Genomic DNA, 21,019 nt, shown 5'->3' on the forward strand with positions numbered 1-21,019 from the left:
ACAGCCACGTGCTCACAAACCTCCTTCTTCCTCCCAACTCCTGGAGGGATGGGGGAGAGAATCAAAAGAATTGGAGGGAGGGAGGTAAGAAAGAAATTATCAGTGCTGTAACTATCTTACAGGGAGACCAAAGGATCTCACTCTTCTTAAAATTACTAAGAAAGAAAATTAGGAAGTAGTTGCAATCACTCTAGTAAGTATCTCCAAGAAATCCCAACTATTCCAGGAAATTCCATCTGAACTCCACACCATGCTTCAGGAACTCATGGCTACAAGCTTAATGTATTTGACCCTTCTCTAAGTAAGCACAATAAATCCCTGAAATCTACAACCTACAGAGGTACCAGATTTCCTGATCACTTGGATTTTTCAGATTTAAAACACGATACTTTAAACAGAACTCAATTAGTCAAATAAAATCATGCATTCAATCCATGCACAACCATACAAAATGTATTACTTTTCAATATCTTGTATATCAATCTGAAAAAATTAATGATTCCCCTGGCTTTGAAATCTGCCTATCACTAGGGAAAAAGAAGAGCAAGAAGGAAATGAAACAGGCAGATCACGGAATCATAGAATGGTTTGGGCTGGAAAGGACCTTAAGATCATCCAGTTCCAACCCCCCTGCCATGGGCAGAAGCACTTTTCACTAGACTAGGTTGCTCAAGGCCCTGTCCAACCTGGTCCTGAAAACTGCCAGGGATGGAGCATTCACAGCTTCCTTGGCCAGCCTGTTTCACTGCTTCACCATTCTCACAGTAAAGAATTTCTCCCTAGAAGACTTCCTGAGAGCAATTTGCTTTTACAGACTTTTATTTCCAAATCCTTTTTGTTTCTTCTTGTCATTTGCCAATGTAATTATATTTATCCTACATTTACACTTTATACAAAGCTGTCTCCTGATAAGTTCTTTATACTGACTTCCCAGTGCAGTGCCCTGTTAAAACATTCAAAGATTAGTAAATGTGCAATAAAAGTAAAATATATTAGGAAACTCAGTTTACTGTCATTTCCTTCTGATCGTGTAACAAAGAAGTACACACGTAACATGTTGTGCAAAAAATAGTATTTTGCAATTAGACAATAGTATAACAACTGTAGAGACCTTATGCACATACCCAATTCCACATCTGATGAAACAAACAAGTCTTGCCACTACAACAGGAGCATTAAAGAACCTTACCACATGAAACAGTTTTTGTGAAAAACTGCTTCTTACCTTGTGGAACAAAGTAAGAATTCCTTAGACAATGTAAGTTGACAATTCAAAGACAAAATGACAGTAGATATCACAAATTAACAGTGCATGAAATGTAAAGGATTTGCATTATCTAAGAGACAGGAAAGTTAGCTGTGCTTCAATTCACTGAAAAATATCAGTACATGTAGACCTTAAATGATTCACCTTGTGGCATGACAGTCTGGGTCAGTCTGGATCCAGCAGTAGGAGCAATTGTGTTGCTGTGGATGTTATACTTCCGACCTTCAATTGCAATTGTGTTTGAAAGACCCAAAAGGCCAAGTTTTGCAGCACTGTAGTTTGCCTGACCAAAGTTTCCATATATTCCAGCAGCTGAGGAAGTCATAATGATTCTTAGGGAAAGAAAGGGGAGGACAGGGAGAGGAAGAAAAGTGCTATTATTTATCCAAGTTTTTCAATTCTACACAACAGCTTTGGCGTCATATTCTCCACATTTCACAAAACAAAACTGTGCAAATAAGAAAACATTACATACTGACTTCGCTAACAAACAGATGCCTTTTTTATGTTTGACTGATAGCAAACATCTGACAAATCCTGAAAGCATTATCACAATAGCAGAAAACTGACAAAGTCATGAGCCTATTTGCATTATAGTGCAAAACAGGCATTCTGTGACAAGCGGGTACAGCATAGAGAAAAGTATTTCCTTTTCATGTTCTAACTGCACTTCAAGTGGCATTATTCTTATAACAATTGGCTTGAGCAGTTAGAAGAATTTATTTTACTGAAAATTACTTCAGCTTAATATCTACCTGGTAATATGTGAAGACACATACTTACAGAATTCACATTCAAAGAATCCTGATGTGCGTTAAACACATGAAGGAAGCAGATAGCAAAGTCTTGCCATTTGCTGTCCCCTAACGTTATTGCTGTGGAGATGAACTCCTCACAAAGAAGCTCTAAAACTACTGCAGTTCATAGCTGGTTTGAGGCAAGAAAACGTACTGCTTGTCTTCTTATAAATTAGAATTCAAAAGAAAAGAGTCTACACCTTTTTAAGAGAAGGCTTATCAGAATCTGGTCCATTTTACTATAAAAACACTGTATAGCTGGGATAAAAATCTATTTAATTTTTATTCTTATTTGTCTTACTGTCAAAAATCCAATGTTTTTAAACTAAAGAGATGTGCTACAAGCTCAATATGATTAAGATGAAAAAGTTACAAACTCTATACAAAGCAAACATTCTGTAGATGGCACACACTTATACATAAACTGCAGAAGAACTTGCAACCATTCATCTGAGCAAATACAAAAAAGAAGCCATTTCCTAAATGGATGCAACTCCTAGACTTGAACCATGTATTCCGCCTGCTGATCTCTTCACCTGTCCTTACAGTTCAGTTCCCTGGATGAGAATGAATGTCAGTTTGGTCACAGAATCACAAAGCTCGTATAGCTTTCAACATGTGGGTATGGTTCTTAAGATTAATATAATCATGTCAGTGGTTTAACAAGGAAAACCAGCAAAAAGTGAAAGAACTTAAAGGTCTGAATTCAGTGCACTTTTTTCAGTTAACAGTAACACATAACCAAAATAAAAGTAGGAGTGTTCTTAGTCTAAGTACATTTGTACAAAGGCAGGAAAAAAAAAAAAATAAAACCCCAAGACTCACAAGCAAATACACGTACTTGTCATTTGAATAAAAACAAGAAGGCCACAAATTCCTCAGACTTACAACAGCATACATTAGTGTATGTGTATTACAATAACATACATTGCAATAATATACACTGTAAACATTTCTAAACACTCCTCATGAGAAGAAATAGTATTCTACAACCCCAGTGCTCCTCTCTGGGATATTTGCATCTACATGGAAAAAGCTTTTAAACATTTGGCTTGGAAAGCAGAAAGGGGAGCAATACTGAAAGGATAAGGCTTACACATTTGGACTGTTTCACCCCAGCAACAGTGAAAGTAAAGGACACAAAACTCCTCCTTCAGTGAGAGGGCATGCATCAGTCTGTTTTACTGAAAAAGTAAAAAAAACCCAATCAACCAACCAAAACCAATTTTTTACCTGCCAAATTTCTGATTTTTCATATGATTCCATGCAGCTCGGGTGACCAGGAAAGATCCTCTCAAATGAATTCTGTGAATTATATCTAGGAACAAATTCATATCAGTTTAATAATTCCAGGAATTTGCCTCCCAACTTGAAATATACCATTTGTTTTTTTCTTCATGACAAAAACTGCACTCTCTTCAGTGTCTCAAACTGTTACTAAAAAAGGGGTGGGTGGGCTTTTTTTTCCCCCCTTCATTTTTATAGATCATTTTGAAGTGCTTGCCTGAAATACACTGATTGCTTCTTCTTCCTTTTGGACTCTTGCATATAGAATTCACATGCATTCATAATTCCTGCACTTAAGCACAGTCAAACAAGGACTACAAAAGGTAGACCATCTTTGCAGAAGTCTGTTCAACAGGCTTATAACTACCTACCATCTCACTGGAAGTTCCCCCTGTTCTTCTGTCCCTTGGCATATCAGCTTTCTTTTTTTCTCTGTTAACTAGTTTTGGGGGTTTTAAGCCTGTTAGTATTCAGGCAGTCACTAGGAATGTGTTCTGCTCACAAACACTATTGTGTGCGATTCAGATGGCTCTTTTTTGCATTCCACTCAGCAACAAGGAGTGGCAGCTACAGCCTTTCTTCCCCTTTGGAACTACATACACCTACCATGCATTCCAGTACAGATCCGGTTTGCACGCTGAACACAAGCAGCCTACCACTAAACTGTCAGGGCAAAAGATAATTCTCTAAACTGTCATAAAGGGCCTTCCCCACCTTCTCTTGTTCCTTGCATCAATGGGAGGGATGTACCTTTCACCTTTCATACAGAAAGTGCATTTCAAAGTTCATCAACTCACCCCAATCTTCATCACTTATTCGAACAAAGGAACGGTCTCTTAGGATCCTAAAATGCATCATTAGGAGAACAAAACAAACAAACAAAAAGATGAACAGATGTTTACACAAAAGTTGGCAGCCCACAATCAAACAGGAAAAAGTCTTTAAGTTTACTCACCCAGCATTGTTTATAACAATATCTGAAAAAAGAAAAAGAAAAAAAAGAAGAAAAAAAAACAGAAACTAAGTGAACACACTGATAAAACACATGCTTGTTTCTTTTTCTCCCACTTCTAAACACACATAGTGTCAAAACCATTGCACACATACATCATATTACTATTCTATAGTTCCTTGTACCTAACAATGGAACTCTACCATTGGACAAGACAAAGTACTTCAGTGCAGGCAAGTCTCATCCTCCCAGTGGATGAAAGCCTGATGGGAAGTATAGCTGAGAAATGCTGGCTACCTAGGAACACAATACTTCCAGGATGCAGCCATCCTGCACAGCTGTACACCTTGAATTCCAGAGTGCTCTTGATTATGCAGTTTGTGTTACCATCTTTGCTGCAGTAAACCCAAATGATAACTGGCAGTACCACAGAGTCACCAAGCCACTAAAGTAACCTGGATCATAATTTTTTGTCAAATATTTAAGCTTTGATCACAATTAAAGAGTGGCAATCATATGGTAAAGAGGAACATTCCTTGTCAGACAAAATACCTCAAGGTTTTTTTTTTTTATTTTTGTTAAGGCATTTTAATCTTCACATATGCAAAAGAGCTTCAAAAACGTAACAGAGCATCTCTGACTCTTCACCAACATTATTTATCCTAATTTTATGAAGCTGCTATAATAATTGATGAATTCTATGTATTAAGACTTAAAACGTTTACCATTACTTAAGTATAAAATGCTGAAGGGCAGGAAAACAACAATCATATATTGAGTTTTAAACTTCTGCTAAAAACTAGGAGAAAGGCAGTAAAGTTGCCCATGCAGATTAAAAGTGGAAAACCCCTGATTTAGGTTTCACTAAGGGCATCAAGGATTGGTGAGTTCCCATTATCACACTGTACTTCATATACTTGTGAATTGCACTGTTTATAATGGCTCTGCACCTGCAAACAAGTTACAACAAGAATTAAGCAATTGTACCTATCCTCCCAAATGCCTCAAGTGCTGTCTTTACAAGCTTTTCACCATCTTCCACTGAATCTGTAAGAAAAAAGTATGATTTTTCAAGTAAAATTACCTTGATACATTGCACTTCCAGGATATTAACAACTAACTCCAGGAAGCTAAGAGAAATAAACTGGATACAACCCCAATATAAAATAAATTCAAATTCAGCCACTATTTGCATATGGCCTAAAGCATATCCCACACACTAAGTCTAAATGACACAATGTTTGCCATTGCAAAAAAAAAAAAAAAACAAGAAGCAAAACTAGTCAGAGTCATCCATTCCCATCTTGCCTCTGACAGCTGCTGAGGTACAATTTCTTATTATGTCCATGTTAAGAAAGCAGATAAAAGGGTATTACTAGACAAGTATTAATTAAAAATGTAATTGATGAACTTGCTTTTAGCATCAATGTCTCCCTACTCCACATCACATTTAACTTATTCAATTTATATACTATTGGCAAGCTGGAAGTAGTTCTACATTAAACAACATCAAAAATTCATTCAACAGGTCCACTATTGCTATAGATAAAGCATTACACTAGTCTGGAAATAACATACCATAATTAGGGACGGCTTTCCCTCCTTTTGCTCTGATTTCATCAACAACTTTGTCAGCAGCTGAGGAGCTCTTCCCATATCCCCTGAAATCACCTCCAAGATCATTCACTGTGCATCACAAAGAAATGTATTTTTCATTGTTAATACTCAGACTTAATGGCCTCTTCTTACCTCATTATCACACTGGAAGTTACAAGGAGTATTACTGAAACCTGTTACATGTGGCTCATACTGAGAATTGCATGTGATTATTAAAAAAACAGTGGTTTGCTTTATTTTTATTTAGTATGACAACACACAGTATCAGTTTCTAAAAGCACCATGGGAAACATGTCTTTATTTTTGCTCTCTCCACCATGCAATCAACTTGCTTGCCCTGCCCCAGCTACCTCTCTAATTGTGTTACTGTAGTTCAGAGATTAAGATCAAGATTACACATCAATCACAGGTGATTAATTCTGGTCTCCTGTCAAACTGCTATAGCTACTTCATGAACCTTAAAGAAGACTGAGAAGACTTTGTTCCTGTTCAACAGCTTAGCTAAAATGTTACTAGTAAACTTCACTAGATTGAGTGGTCTGAACAAAGCGAAAAGATCTTGCTTCAGATCCTGCTCCTGTGGAGTAAGGCCACCTGACACAGCTGCACTGCTCCCAGGCTGCTCTCTGTACTGGGACATGCACCATTAACGGTAGCTGCACAGGACTGATTCACTTTGCTGCAGTGCTGTATTTGCTTGACCCCCAGTTTCATAGAATCCACAAGGGAAAAAAAAATTCCCCAAAAATACATGCACACATTACATTTAGACAAAGAATTTTAAAAAAATTCTAAGAAGTATGTTTAAATGGGTGTAAAATGAAGTTGTAAGAAAAATATAATTGACTGTGGGTTTATATATGATACTGGTATTTTGCTAAACAGTCTTTTGCTCTAGTCAGCTCCAGCTTTTTGCCTTCTTTTAAGTCTTTAAGAAGCCAGCAACAGCGAAATCCTCAGAAATGTATGACACATTCTTGCTGGTCCTAACGGTAAACAGCAACTGTAAGTCTTCTGTATCATCACAAAAGGAAATAAATTCATATCATGCCCCCTTTCTCCCCCCCCCCCCCTTTTTTTTTTCCCTGTTGGTTTTTTGGGGGTTTTTGCTGTTTTTTTTTCCTTTTACTGTCCATGTTAAGAGGCACATAACTTGCAGGACACATGGAAAAAACTGTTCTGTATTACTTAAACGAAAAAGTCTCATCTGAAATCCTGTATTCAACTTCACTTGGAGCACTGCAAGAGAAATGTAGAAAAACTGCAGAAAATCCGTATGAGTAAATGAAAATGCCAAAGCCCAGAAGTGACCCATGTAAAGAATGCGGAAGGTGTGGGGAGACAGCAACAAAACAAAATCAAGAACCACCTAGCCTGAAGCAGGAAAAATTAAGACAGAATATGATGATACGCTCAAGCACATTAACAGACTGATGCAAAAAAGAAAGAAGGCAAAATCTCCAAGCTAAACAGATTAATACCTAACAGTTTGAACATGCAGGTAGCACAATTCAGGTGAGGCACTAAGGAAAACTTCCAAGTGTAGTGAAGCATTAGAACAGGTAGCATGGGCAGACTACTCCATTTGCAACATCAAACATGTTCAATACGATATTAAAGAAAAGCAAGTCAGGAAGAGCACCAGGACTTCTTATCTGTCCTGTGAAAGAAGAGTGGACATTTTTGTGGTAAATATTTCTAAAAAAAGCATTCAGTGAAGTCTTGTTAAGCCATTACAGCTCTCTACCAAAGAGATGCTTATATACCTTTATCCTTCAATGGTAATTCGCTGAAAAAAGCTTAATTAAGTATTTGGGAAAATAAGCCAGGCACCTTAGGCTGAGTGCACGCACTAACAGAGTTGAAGCCAAAGTGAGTATGCAAGAATGAACACAGCCATTCCAGGCTTTGAAAAATATAAAATAACGCTACAAGAATAATTAAAACTAAGAAAAACAAACAAAACAACATAAAAATGACATTATTTTAAGATCAAGATTTACATTATGTAATTTCCCGCTGAAAACATCCAGTAAAAAAGAGCGAGAGACTGCAGCAGTTGTGGTAGAGCACAGTTATAGCCTGAACCATAGACAAGAACTTCTCTAAGTCTATGAGTGCATTACTAACAAGCAGCGCAGCATAGCAGAAGCAAACCTGTAGAGTGAAACAGTTGGTGCTGAGGACCTAATATTTACAGTGCACAGTTGGGTTTGGTTTTGTTTTTTTGGTTTGTTTTTATAAACCAGCTCATTTCATGCCCTTGCTTGGTGCCAGACACAAACTGTGAACAATCTCGGTGCACTGCTAAACTGTCTCTTCCAGTTCAGTTTTCTAAGGAATATGCACATCAATACCATCCCACAACACAAAAATACAGATGCAAATCAGGAGAGATGCTTCAAAAGTATGCCGCCAATCTAATCTAAAACAGCAACACAGAAGAGCCTTCAGGCAGACTGAAAAAATAAAAAATAAAAAAAAACAGTGAGGTCTGGGCATAATACAGGTTGCAAGACAAAACCAAAGCATGCCCTTCCTCCTCCTTCCAGCTTTTTCTGATAAAAAGCATGAAAGAGCCAAAGCATGACAAAAAAAAAACCAAAAACAACAGTGGTAGCAGGCAGCCTTTGGGTGACAAGAAAAGGTGAGTCTAACCACACCCACAGCAATTCATTCAACAAAAGGCTGCACACAGAGATGTGGAACCAGACAGAGAAAGCTCCCTTGTTGGGATGCACTGGTCCCAATTTCAGCTACAGTATTTCATCACTGTTCTTACAATGCACCTTTAAATTCCGCAACTTAAAAAAGGGAGCTTGTTTTTAAGAGATAAGATGCGAGTCTTATATCTGCTTGAGTTAAAAAAAAAAAAAAAAAAATCTTTACACAAGTGTCGTGGTTTAAACCCAGTCAGGCGACTTGCTCACTCACTCTGCCCCCCCCCCTTCTTTCCCTCCCCCTACTCCCAGAGGGACAGAGAGAAGAATCAAAAGAATGCAACTCCCACAGGTTGAGAAGAACAGTTTAGTAACTAAGGTATAACACAAATCACTACTGCTACCACCAATAATAACAATGATAAAGGAAATAACAAGCAAAGAGAATACAACACCTCAGCACCAGCCAACCGATAACTCACCCCCCCAGCCCGACCAAGCACGAACCAATACCTCCTCCAACCCCGCAGTCCCCTAGCCTTTCCAGGTAACTCTCCGTTACCTCCTGGGCATGACATGCTGTGGTATGGATACCTCTTTGGCTAGCTTGGGTCAGGTGTCCTGTCTCTGCTTCCTCCCGGCTTCCCCTCCTCCCTAGCGGAGCATGAGGCTCACAAAGTCCTTGGCCAAACCAAAACATCCTTGTTATCAGCTCTGTTCCCGAGCCGAAATTCAAAACACTGCACTGCACCAGGTACCAAGGAGAAAAATGACTGCTACTGCTGAACCCAGGACAAGAAGGAACTTCTCAAGAGTTTGAAGTCATAACCATAAGAGAACAAGAATAATAAATACAGGCACATAGAGGTAACTGCAAAGCACTACAAGAAGAGGTGAAGTGCAATTTCCAAAGGGAAACAAGAAGTTTACCAACAGTCAATTCTTAATTTACCGATTTAACTATTGTGCAATGAGGCCACGAGATAAATAAGTACTAGCTCTGATCACCCCATATATTTTCTTTCAGATCATTCTAGAAAGTCAGAATACCACTAGCTATAGAGAGTCCATATAATTAAACATTTGGGCTGCTGTAGTACCTGATTTTTGTTAAACAAGAACTCAGACAAAGTATTCATTTCCTGGTAAATAAGGCATCAAGGTGGCAACCAGCAGTGTCTTTTTCTCCACAGAGACTTTCATATTTAATCACTAAAGTAAAAGCCTACAATTCTTATGAAATTTTGTACACGGAGATTGAGATTTTTCTTAGAAAGCTACTAAAAATCAAGTAGGTTCTCGTTCACTATTTGTTTGAACGTGTAACTTTGAACTCATCAACCACACCTGTACAAAGGAATTCATAGACAGTCAAATCATAGAATAATCAAACTGTTTAGGTTGGAAAAGACCTTTGAGATCAAGTCCAACTGTTAATCTACCATTGCCAAGTCCACCACTAAACCGCGTCCCTAGAGTGTCACATATACACAGTCTTCTAAACACCTCCAGGGAAGGTTATTCAACAACTTTCCTGGGCAGTCTGTTCCAGCAGTTGACAATGCTCTTGGTGAAGAATCTTTTCCTAACAACCTGTCTAAAAATGGCAATGCTAACTGCTGCAGAGTGCCCAGGAATGTAATTTAACCTTCAAAATTAGCTTGTGATACAGCATTTTGCACAACTAAGTATTCACTGAAGTAGGTTCAACCAAATGACTACGGAACTATCAGAAATCCTTTACTGAGAGCTATTTGGCACTGTCATTGAGACCAGATGGACCTCCTGCACAATGCACTGCAGAAACAATGCAGTGTACTTTCAGTACATTCTGTGCTTTCTACGTTTCTTTCCTGGAGTAAACAGATGAAAGTTAAGTCCAGGAAACTGTTTGATTCAGACTGGCTTCCCAGCAAAAATGAGCCCTTGGTCAAACTTGGGCAACTTGTTTCATAAGAAAATAAAGCTTAGAAGCAAAATGTAAGTGCAAAAGATAAAATAAATATTATATAACAAAGGTTACTGTCTGAAAGGGCATGGACTGTTGAATGCAAAGCAAAAAGGCAAAGGTTATTGTCTAGATCAAGTTAGTTAACATAAATAAAACTTACCAACTACTGAAGCTCCTCTTTCTGCAAAAGCCAGAGCATATGCTCTGCCCAAACCTAGTTCAAAATAAGAAAAAAAAGAAAGGTTAAAAAAAAAAAAAAAAAAAAAGAGTCAATTTGTCTCCTGGATCACAACTCAAGAGAGAACACTACACAAAAATGAACCACTTGAGGAAAAATGCACCAAATCAACACAAACATTGAACGTTCAAAGTAAAACACTGATTGCCCCAGGAGTTAGAAGTTTCACATAAAACATGAAAGTAAAGAAAACAGATAAATTGTACAAAAGCCTCCAGCCAGAAGAAGGAAAAAAAAATTCCCCATGCTTACTCTTTGTTATTGCACTGGACAGAACCATCAGAGAAAGCTGTCTGCTGCTGACTTTGTGGTTGTGATAGAAAAATACATTTGTAAGGCAGAAAATTTAATGTCTTGATGTAACCTTGAAGAAGCAGGGGATGTTTCAAGTTAATTAATTACATTCTAAGTTAATAAGATACATCCCTGGTTAAAGTTTGTCTTTAAGATTTGAAGAAGAAAGTGAACAAAATTTAACTGCCAGTGAAGATGTACTGACAAAACTCCTCCAATTATTCAGATATAAAGGAACCACTTAATACCACAGTTAATCAGATGTACCCCCAGTTTACCTACCCTAACAGAAGACTCTCATTTTTGCCCCACATTCAAAAGCAAGACTTGTGCACCTCTACTCCGGCTTAGATTCTAGGCGTGTTATATATTAGTTATTTGTTATGAGAAATAATCTTCCACTGTATCATTCAAAAGTTATTGAAATCAATAATTTTTTCATTCCAAAAGAAACTGAGATTTGATTGATCAAAACATGAGTGGTCAGAAAAAAGTTTCTCCAAGTGCAACAGTATCTCTTTGGCTTTCACCAAAACATTCACAGCTAGCTCTTAAAAGAAAAACTGGGGGGGAAAAATCAGAACTATATAGCTTGAATTGAAACACACTAATCTCACACCAACAAACCAGAATTTTCCTTAAGACTCCAAAGAGTTTCTGCAATGGAATGTACCACATGAGGTGCAGCCACTGCCTGATGTTAACTAAGTCCAAGAATTTTTTTTTGTTTTGTAAAGCTACACAACTGAGAAGTGCACAAAACCCAGACGACGTTATATATGCTGGTATTCTCAATTAGCAAGCAAGGAATGAATGCTTAAGAACCAAAATGAATCTTAAAATAAGAATTAGCTTGCAGCGGCAACGCTACATGACAGGCTGCAATACTTCACAGGGGATTTGCCCAAACGGAAAAGAAACACGCATTTTTAGATGTTTGTTTATGTGAAAAAGGGCCTCACTTTGAAACAAACTAGTGATCAAGATGTTTCAGATAAATTCCAACTCTGAGCTGCTCACTAGCATCCAATTAAAAAAAAAACAGTGTTGACAATGTCTTTGTTTTGCTAATACCTAACGTATTAATCTGTTCTTCAGTGAGACTTGTTCCATAGAGAAGCACATAACTCATAGGGCTGGTAAAAGCTGAAAATCAACATGCAAAGATCTGGCCTCAATTATTTTCTGGTTTGTCAGCTGCAGGTGACCTGAGTCACACAATCTCATATTCATGGTCCTTCTCTGCAAGACATCACATAATCTAGGCCTCCAAAGCAACTTCTCTATAGGCAGCTCCACAAAAATAGAGCAAAACTTCACTGTGGGAAGAAAGAACCTTCCTAAAGAATGGCAGAACAAGCTCCTTTAGCAGCTTATCACAACAACAAATTCTGCCACACTCTTGGCCACACTCAGCTCCTATCATCGCTGGAAGTACCAGAGTAGCCAAAGGTCAAAGCATGCATTCAAAGTAAAAGTGGAAAAATAAATACAATCAAACAAAATATGAGGCAAAAAAATAATGAAAAAACAAAAGGCACACCACAACAAACACATTTCCTGGCAAAACCAAGCATTCCACTGCAGAAACACCTTCCCTGTTCCGGGAGCGGCCAGGCCCACAGCCCACCAACAGCCCAGCCCAGCCCAGCGCTCCTGCTGAATGAAACCTCTCCCCATCCCTTGTCCTCTCTGCTGCCTGCTCCCCTGTGCCTCCAGAAGCCCCCCCCCCGGAGATGGGTGGGAAGGCAGCGGCAGGCTGGAGGCTGCTTTGTGCACTGGCACAGGTGAAACCCCTCCTGGAACAGCACCGCGTCAGACCCCCCAGGTTGCAAGCGTCAGTCACTGTGTCCAAGGCGAAACTGGAAGGAATTAGGGTATCAAAACAGTATGTGCGGCGTGACATCCACTACTGCAAGTGGTGTGACTTCTACTATGTATTTAAACAGAGAAAACGCACAGCGACAGTGCTGGCAAGCTCATTTTCGGCAGTACGGAGCTCATACTGAGCTGTAACAGCCCAAAGCAAGTTAGACGGTAACCCCTGTACAGCCTTGGCACCGCCGCGGCGAGGGCCGACACCTGGCCGGGCCGCCGCAGGCCCGGCTGCCTTGCAGCGCGCCCCTCTCCGGCCGACACGCCTCTGCCTTCCCAAGGAAAACACCCTGGTTGGAAAGTGAGGCCGTCACAGACGGCCCCGGCGGCCATCGCCGGGTATACGGCAGCCTGTCCACACCCCCCGCCTCCCACTGGAAGCCCCGCCACGCACTCCGCCGCTGCCCGCCACACCGCGCCGCGCCCTAGGACAGAAAGGGACGGCGCTCCTCACCTCCTCCGGCGCCGGTCACCAGCACCACCCGCCCGTCAAACCTCAAACCCGCCGCCATGACTCTCCCCTATACTCCGCGGCAGCTCAACCTTGCTGTCAGGACACAGCTGGGCAGGACAGGGCAGGGCCGAGAGGCAGAGGCGAGGAGGAGCCTCTCCGCACATGCGCCGCCGCCCTCTGGGAAACGTAGTCCGGGCTAAGGGGAGAGAGCGAAAGGGAAACGCGGCTCTGAGTGGCGGGAGGTGCCTGTCCCGGGGAGGGGACATCCCATTTGCGCACTTTTACAGAGCCGCTTGTGAAATACAGGGCTTGAACACTGAGCTCGTCTGTCCTGACTTGCCGCGGGCACGTCTTCACGGGTGTCTGAAGGTGCCGCAGCTGGGTTGGGTGGGTTTCAAGGTGAGGCTGCCTGAGTGTAGGCATCACCCCTCCATTTGAAGCTCATCTTTATTTTCTTCATAGAATCACAGAGTAGTTACAGTTGGAAAGGACCTTAAGATCATCTATTTACAACCTCCCTGCCATGGGAGGTTGTAAACCTCACACTGGACCATGTCACCCAAGACTCTCCAACCTGGCCTTCATAGTAATCTTATGGTTTATGTTATGGTAGTTTTTTTCCTTTACTATTTCCCAGTACAACTCATTGCTTCCAGCTGTTGCTTCCCTGGTTGTGGGAGTTCATTAGATGGAACAATTCATGTGAAATATGCTACCTTTTTTTCCCATGCAGATTTTGCCTGTGTGTTGAAGGCGCTGCTGGTGCAGGTGCCCAGGGGCTGGCAGGAGGCTGCAGGAGTCGCCCTGCACCAAATGCAACCGCCCACCACAGGGCACAGCTGAGCCCCACAGCCAAGGTGGTAGGGCCTCTGTGAGAAGAAAGGGTAAAACCCCTGTGCAGCAGCTGTGGGAGCCAAGAGTGAGAAATCTGTGAGAGCAGCAGCCCAGCAGATACCAAGGTCAATGAAGGATGGGAGAAGGTGCTCCAGAGGTTCACCTGCAGCCTGTAGTGCAGACCATAGTGAGACAGGCGGTGCCCCTGCACCCCATTGGGGTCCACAGTGGAGCAGATATCCCCCTGCAGTCCATGGAGGTCCACACTGGAGCAGGGGGATGCCCAAAAGAGGCTGTGACCCCAAGGGAAGCCCATGCTGGAGCTGTGGAGCCATAGAGAGAGGAGCCCATGCTGGAGCAAGTTTGCTGCAGGACTTGTGACCCTGCACGGACTCATGCTGGAGCAGCCTCTTCCTGAAAGGCTGCATCCCATAGAAGGGACCCATTCTGGAGCAGTTAGTGAGGAAATGTGGCTAGTAGTGACACCAGAGTGGAGCAGGGGTACAGTACAGGAAGAAAAAATTTAGCAGAGATGATGTATTTTGTGGAACCACCTGGTGGGTTAAGTAGGAATGAACATGCCTATTCATTGTATTATAATAAGCATGGTGTGATGTGAGACAATGTCATTTACAATGTAACTGTAAGGTATGCCCAGAACTCTAAGCAGCTGAGTAGCTTATTTTGCTGGGGGAAATCATCTATATACTCCTTCTGTACAGCTGAAATTTAATTTACGACTAACCTTTCTTGTACAGTTCATACAGTCTGGATTATTTCTGGAGCTAGTAGAAAGAAAATACAGGTTTGCTGCAGATTATTTTCATGGCTGGTAGTGCTTTACTGTCTACACTAAAAGAGCTGATAGTTACCCAAGCATTACCTATTTAGAGACTTGTAAATTGGGAGAAATTGGCATTTATGACCTCAACTGGTCTGTAACATGAGAAACAGAACATGAGCCAGCAGTGTGCGCTCACAGCCCAGAAAGCCAACCCTATACTGGGCTGCATCAAAAGGAGCATGACCAGCAGGTCAAAGGAGGTGATCCTGCCCCTCTGCTCTCATGAGACCTCACCTGGAGTATTGTGTACAGTTCTGGTTTCTTCAACATAAAAAGGACATGAAACTGTTGGAACAAGTCAAGAGGAGGGCCACAAGGATGTTCAGGGGACTGGAGCACCTCCTGTATGAAGACAGGCTGAGAAAGTTGGGATGTTCAGCCTGGAGAAGAGAAGGCTGCTTGGAGACCTCATAGCAGCCTTCTAGTTTCTGAAGGGGGCCTATAAGGACGCTGGGGAGGGTCTCTTCATTAGGGACTGTAGTGGTAGGACAAGGGGTAATGGGTTAAAACTTAAACAGGGTAAGTTCAGGTTAGATATAAGGAAGAACTTTTTTATTGTGAGGGTGGTGAGGCACTGGAATGGGTTGCCCAAGGAAGTTGTGAATGCTCCATCACTCTTAAGCATTCAAGGCCAGGTTTGACAGAGCCTTGGGTGACATAGTTTAGTGTGAGGTGTCCCTGCCCGTGACAGGGGGGTTGGAACTAGATTATCTTAAGGTCCTTTCCGACCCTAACTATTCTATAATTAGCAACAGAGATGTATTGGCTGTGATTTTATTACATGCAGTTATTTTTGAACAGAGAAACGGCATTGAACCCTGTAATTGCAATGGACAGTTTGGACACTAGAGGGAGTACTGTGCTATAATAAAACTGACAACACGCCGCAAGAAATATGACAAACATAAAAAAAGCTTATCCAAGTCAAGTCAAAGGGACACTGCTTTTAGTACACGCTGGTTTTACTTAGCCAATAGATTCACTGTTGGGGTAGCATTTCTTCTGACTGTATAGGCATGTTATGTGTATGCACTGGAAACGACAAAAAAATGTTCTGCAGTCAGGTAAGAGAACACAGGGCAGATAATTAGTGAAAAAAAGAAGTGTGATAGATAATGTTGAATGCATGCAGAAGCAATCCCTTGCACTGGAAGCGTGTGTTATTCTAGCATTCTATTAATTGGCACAAATTACCTTCACAACTAATTACACTTTCAAAGTTTGCCTATTTCATTTGAATGCAGCTCAGCACAAGAGCAAATTTCCCAACAGCGAGTCACTGCAGTTGGCTGTGCGTTGCAGAGAGAAGTGATTATGGTTCGTCTGTACCCAGTGTTCTGTAGTAGGAGGAAGCTCTTTCCCGGGAGTGCAGGGCTGTGAGTCAGTTGCGATTGATGTTCCTGAGGAAGTGTCTGTTCAGCCTCCACACTCAGTATTTTCTTTGTTGTTGCTATGCTGTGAGCTAGGGCTTCTGCCCAGGAGAAGACAGGGAGGTCTGCAGGACGAGAGCAGTGCTGGCAGCTGTGAGAGCAGCCTGGCTGGTCCCCCAGCACCACCCTGGCACATGGTGTACCTCAAAAGGTACAGTGCACAGAAGAGAGCATTGTATGGATGCAGTGTGTAGCCATGGTGCTGTCTGCTGAGGACTACGTACCCTTATTTGTTCCCATGCATTTGTTAGAGGTGTTAGGGTCTTGCTTCTGTACTGTGCAGTAAATTCGGATGTAATTTGTTAGGGTAATTTGTTAGGGTAATTTGTTAGCTCAGTCAGCTGTGCATACACTCCTATAAATATCTAGTTTTGAGTGGAAATACTCACAGGAACTAATGTGGTCAACCCTACACTACCAAACAGATTTTCATGATCCTTTATATAATTGTATCTATCTAAAGCAGCATAATCCTGAGTGCATGGCTATAAAGGAGTCCTAGGAGAACTTGTTTCATTTTCAGTGCTGGTTCCGGCCTCTTACATCATCTTGAACTGGCCATTTCAGCTCTCGCCTGTCAGGTTCCATAGTCTTCTGTGTCCTGGTTTTGGGTTGGAATTTTTTAGATGATGGTCAATTCAAGGAAAGAACTCTACATGCCTCAAGTAAGGTCAGGCCCTGAGGTACTTCTGTAGCGTAATTTGTACTTTAGGTAGCTAACAAACAGGCCTTGTTAACAAGCCTTTTACAGCTTCCACATTGTCGTGGTTTAAACCCAGTCAGGTAACTTGTTCACTCACTTCCCCCCATCTTTCCCTCCCCCTACTCCCAGAGGGATGGAGAGGAGAATCGAAAAGAATGCAACTCCCACGGGTTGAGATAAGAACAGTTTAGTAACTAAGGTATAACACAAATCACTACTGCTACCACCAATAATAACAATGATAAAGGAAATAGCAAGGGAAGAGAATACAACACCTCACCACCAGCCAACCAATAACTTGCCCCCCAGCCCCGACCAAGCACTGACCCATACCTCCTCCAACCCTGCAGTCTCCCAGCCCTTTCCGGCTAGCTCCCCGTTACATCCTGGGCATGACGTGCTGTGGTATGGAATACCTCTTTGGTCAGTTTGGGTCAGGTGTCCTGTCTCTGCTTCCTCCTGGCTTCCCCTCCTCCCTGGCAGAGCATGAGGCTCACAAAGTCCTTGGCCAAACCAAAACATCGCTTGTTATCAGCTCTGTTCCCGAGCTGAAAGTCAAAACACTGCACTGCACCAGCTACCAAGAAGGAGAAACATGACTGCTACTGCTGAACCCACGACACACATTTTGGTCCATAAAACTGGGATTAGAATCAGCAAAAAGCTCACACTTCAAAACAATAAATAAAACCAGAGTTTTCTCAACAGATTTTCCTCCCTCCTTCCTCCCCCTCTGAAAACACAACAGGAAGTGCACTGGAGTGAAAGTATATTGCTTTTATGTTTTTTAAACTGAAACCTGTCTGTATTAAAAAGATCCAAAATACAAAGAACCACTCAGAATGGAAAGGGGTTTGATGGGTTTCGTTAACAGTTTGAAGTGATTTGTTCCAAAAGTTATACAGTTATCAGAAAATATTTGCATCAGTCTGAAACAAGGTATGACGGCAAAACAGTGTCACTTAACCAAAGGGGGGTGACATTAGGTGGAAACTTGGAGTAGGTGTCAAGCCACAAATCCATAGCAGGTGCCAAACTGAGTTTTGAATGAGTGAGCCATTGTGGAAGATTAACAGCAGCACATCCAGATTCCAAACTGAGCCAAACAGGGTTTAAAGTGGTTGAAACTAATAAAGAAATAAATGAGTCAAAAAGGAAGACCAAATATACTTTATTTTGTTTCTTAGTGAGAGACTAGGTGTGAACTAACAGCTATTTATTATTAACCCTTCCTGTTCAGCAGGCTTCTTACACCAGAAAAAATACACCAAAAACCCAAAGCAGTACTGAGTACTGAGTATGAAAATGCTTTTTTTTTTCTGTTACACTTCAATGCCTACACCAGTTCTTTTATAAACAGTGTATTTTCATGTTGTGCACTGGACAAATTAGTTGTATGTTCTAAAGGCATTCTTTCAATTGACAGACTAGATAACTGTTTGTTTGGGAGGGGATTTTCTCTTGTAAACTTGAGGCTGCAGGTGGTGTGGATACTATAGGAGTCTTAGTCCCATTTAAAGTGGTTTCTGCCATCTGCTATAGTAGATGGTGAGCACCTTTGAAACTTTTGTCAGCAGCGGATAAAAGAATTGACTGATTTGCTTTACCCTCCAGTTTTTAATATCACTGTAAGATGTTTGGATCATAAGGTTTCTTTTCAAGTGGTTTCTTTGCTTTCTAAATGGTTTTGCTCATGGAGATTTGTAGAGGCCTGTTCACTTGGAACAAAGATTTCTCTACAAATGCAAGTGAAGAGGGCAAGCGGATGGTTTTTGCCATGACCAACAGCTAGATACTGAATCCATATTAAAAACTGTGATGCAATTCACTGAATACTACATGGCCTGCAACAGATGGTATCTCCCCACAGACTTAGTGCTGGGGAGGGTTTTGAAGGTAGGTGTTTTCTGCCATGACGAAAGAGGCCTCCTTTGCAGCCAGGTCATCGTCCCAGTTTTCCCTCTCTCTCTGCAGGCACACTCTGTCTGCCAGTGCAGAGAGTTCACTGAAACCTCTTGGCCCTGAGCTGGTCACAAATGTTCATTGCATATAAACCAACTGTATGGCCCACCACACTCTACTAGTTACTCCCTTAGTAAAGTAGTTAAAGAAACTCTACATAATTTGATTAGGTATACCATTTATGTGGTAGAAACCCTGGCTGAGGAATTCTTCTAGGTAGTATATAGTGTTTATACTGATTCCTTTCATCTGAAGGAACAGCAAATAGTATTACTTACCTTCCAGTTCACATTCCCTTGTGTTCTTCTGTTTTTCTGTGAGCCTACAACAGTTAGTAAGTGGGGTTTTTCTTGCCAGTGAATCCACTGTCACCCTCAGAACTTGAAAAGCAGCTTTCCTGATGTGACGTTGAGGAGCAGCCCACTGTATAGTTAACAGTGAATGTCTTCTTGTGAACCAACTGCAAGTGTAAATGCAAACATTTTTATAGCTCTTGTCAACTACCCACATCACAGGAGGTCTCATGTCCCTGTTGTGGCAAGAAACGTTAATTTTGGCATTTGTAGCACATAACACTCAATTAAGTAGAAAATCCATGCTGGGGGCACAAGCAGAGCACAATGGAAGCTCGCCATTTGATTCCATCAGAGACGTAGAGTTTCAGGGAGGCTGAAGCCCTGGGTCAGTCAGGGCTTGGTAGACTGCTGAGCTGGTATGTAGTAACATGTTAGTAGAACAAATTCATTAAGCAGAAACTAGTTGCTTGTGCACATCTACAGCTTTGAAAATATGTCCTGTGGAGAGATGTTAGGGAGGTGCCAGCAAAGGGTTATGGTGTTGCTCCTATAATACAACCACTCCATTTTATCAAAAAAGAATAAAACCCACATGGACTAACATAAGAAGTAAAAAGACTAACAAATAACCATGTGTCACAGTCTGTGGAAATCAGATGCATATTGGCACTACTACCAAGTTATGAGTAAATAGATTTTGCAGATGAGCTGAATCTTTAATTAATAGATGGAAGACTTGAAATATCTCCTGAGAAAACTGATTCAATGCAGTTGCTTTCTGAGTTAACAGCCATATTAAGCTTTCAAACAATCAAAAATTCAAAGAGGTTCTGCTTATACAATAAATGTAGGTGGCTCCTTTAATAAACAGAAACCATGCACAAGATAAGCTACTCTTAAATTGTGCCTCCTAAAATGGCTTCTTCCCTCAAGCTGCCACCAATGGCATTCTATAGTGCTGAATCGTGATGTTACAGCAGCTTTCTCTGCACAACAGCACACATTAATTACCCCAAATAGAGAGCAGACTTCTAGTTGTGTCTCTCAGAAATACCCACTTTGCCAGATTCCATTCCAGCCACCCCAAAAACGCAAATACAAGGCAAACACCACAGGTTCAGACAGACTGTGGCAAGAATTCCTCCCCAGCCTGCAGTAAAGAGCAATTTTATTCAAGAATACATGCATTATGGAATATCTCCCTAACTGAGAAGCAAGACGGAGAACAGCTACTTAACTAAGTAACAAGATAAACACTTTTTCCTGTAGGAGGTTGTACTCACCTTCAGCGTTTGCTTTGCTAATCAGGTGGGAAGTCTGAATTCCCCAGTCAAGATTCTTCCATCCTGAAACAGTACCAAAAACTAGTTTTCATCAATACTGTTTTGTACAGGGCCTCCTTCCCTGTTTCCATATTGTCAAACTGATCTTCTCAGTTCTAGCTTTGGAGTAAACTGTAGATTGCAGTGTCATAGGATACTGGAACTGTAATCTGAAATATATTGTCTTAAAGTCAAATGCCTATGCTTACAGTAGGCAGTAGACCTTATCATAGTGA

The 21,019-nt window shown here is 41.3% G+C and overlaps 1 protein-coding gene across 2 annotated transcripts in view; it reads right to left on the reverse strand.

Annotated features, from left to right (window-relative positions):
* HSD17B4 (hydroxysteroid 17-beta dehydrogenase 4) overlaps positions 1 to 13,456 on the reverse strand; it is a 63,836-nt gene extending 50,380 nt beyond the window's left edge. Inside the window, exons 1-8 of one of the 2 annotated variants that reach the window (XM_062604444.1) lie at positions 13,393 to 13,456; positions 10,692 to 10,745; positions 5,882 to 5,989; positions 5,291 to 5,350; positions 4,307 to 4,328; positions 4,149 to 4,195; positions 3,298 to 3,382; positions 1,412 to 1,599 (exon numbers count right to left, since the gene is read on the reverse strand). In XM_062604444.1, the coding sequence (XP_062460428.1) occupies positions 1,412 to 1,599; positions 3,298 to 3,382; positions 4,149 to 4,195; positions 4,307 to 4,328; positions 5,291 to 5,350; positions 5,882 to 5,989; positions 10,692 to 10,745; positions 13,393 to 13,450 (622 nt within the window). In that variant the 5' untranslated portion in view covers positions 13,451 to 13,456. Of the gene's footprint in view, positions 1 to 1,411; positions 1,600 to 3,297; positions 3,383 to 4,148; positions 4,196 to 4,306; positions 4,329 to 5,290; positions 5,351 to 5,881; positions 5,990 to 10,691; positions 10,746 to 11,021; positions 11,153 to 13,392 lie in introns of those variants that run through there. The other variant, XM_062604445.1, reaches the window with a different exon arrangement.
* Positions 13,457 to 21,019: the final 7,563 nt, after the last annotated feature.

The sequence above is a fragment of the Pezoporus occidentalis genome, unplaced genomic scaffold, assembly GCF_034315485.1.
Source record: "Pezoporus occidentalis ecotype Australia unplaced genomic scaffold, CSIRO_AGI_Poc_V1 ctg86, whole genome shotgun sequence".
NCBI classification, from domain to species: domain Eukaryota; kingdom Metazoa; phylum Chordata; class Aves; order Psittaciformes; family Psittacidae; genus Pezoporus; species Pezoporus occidentalis.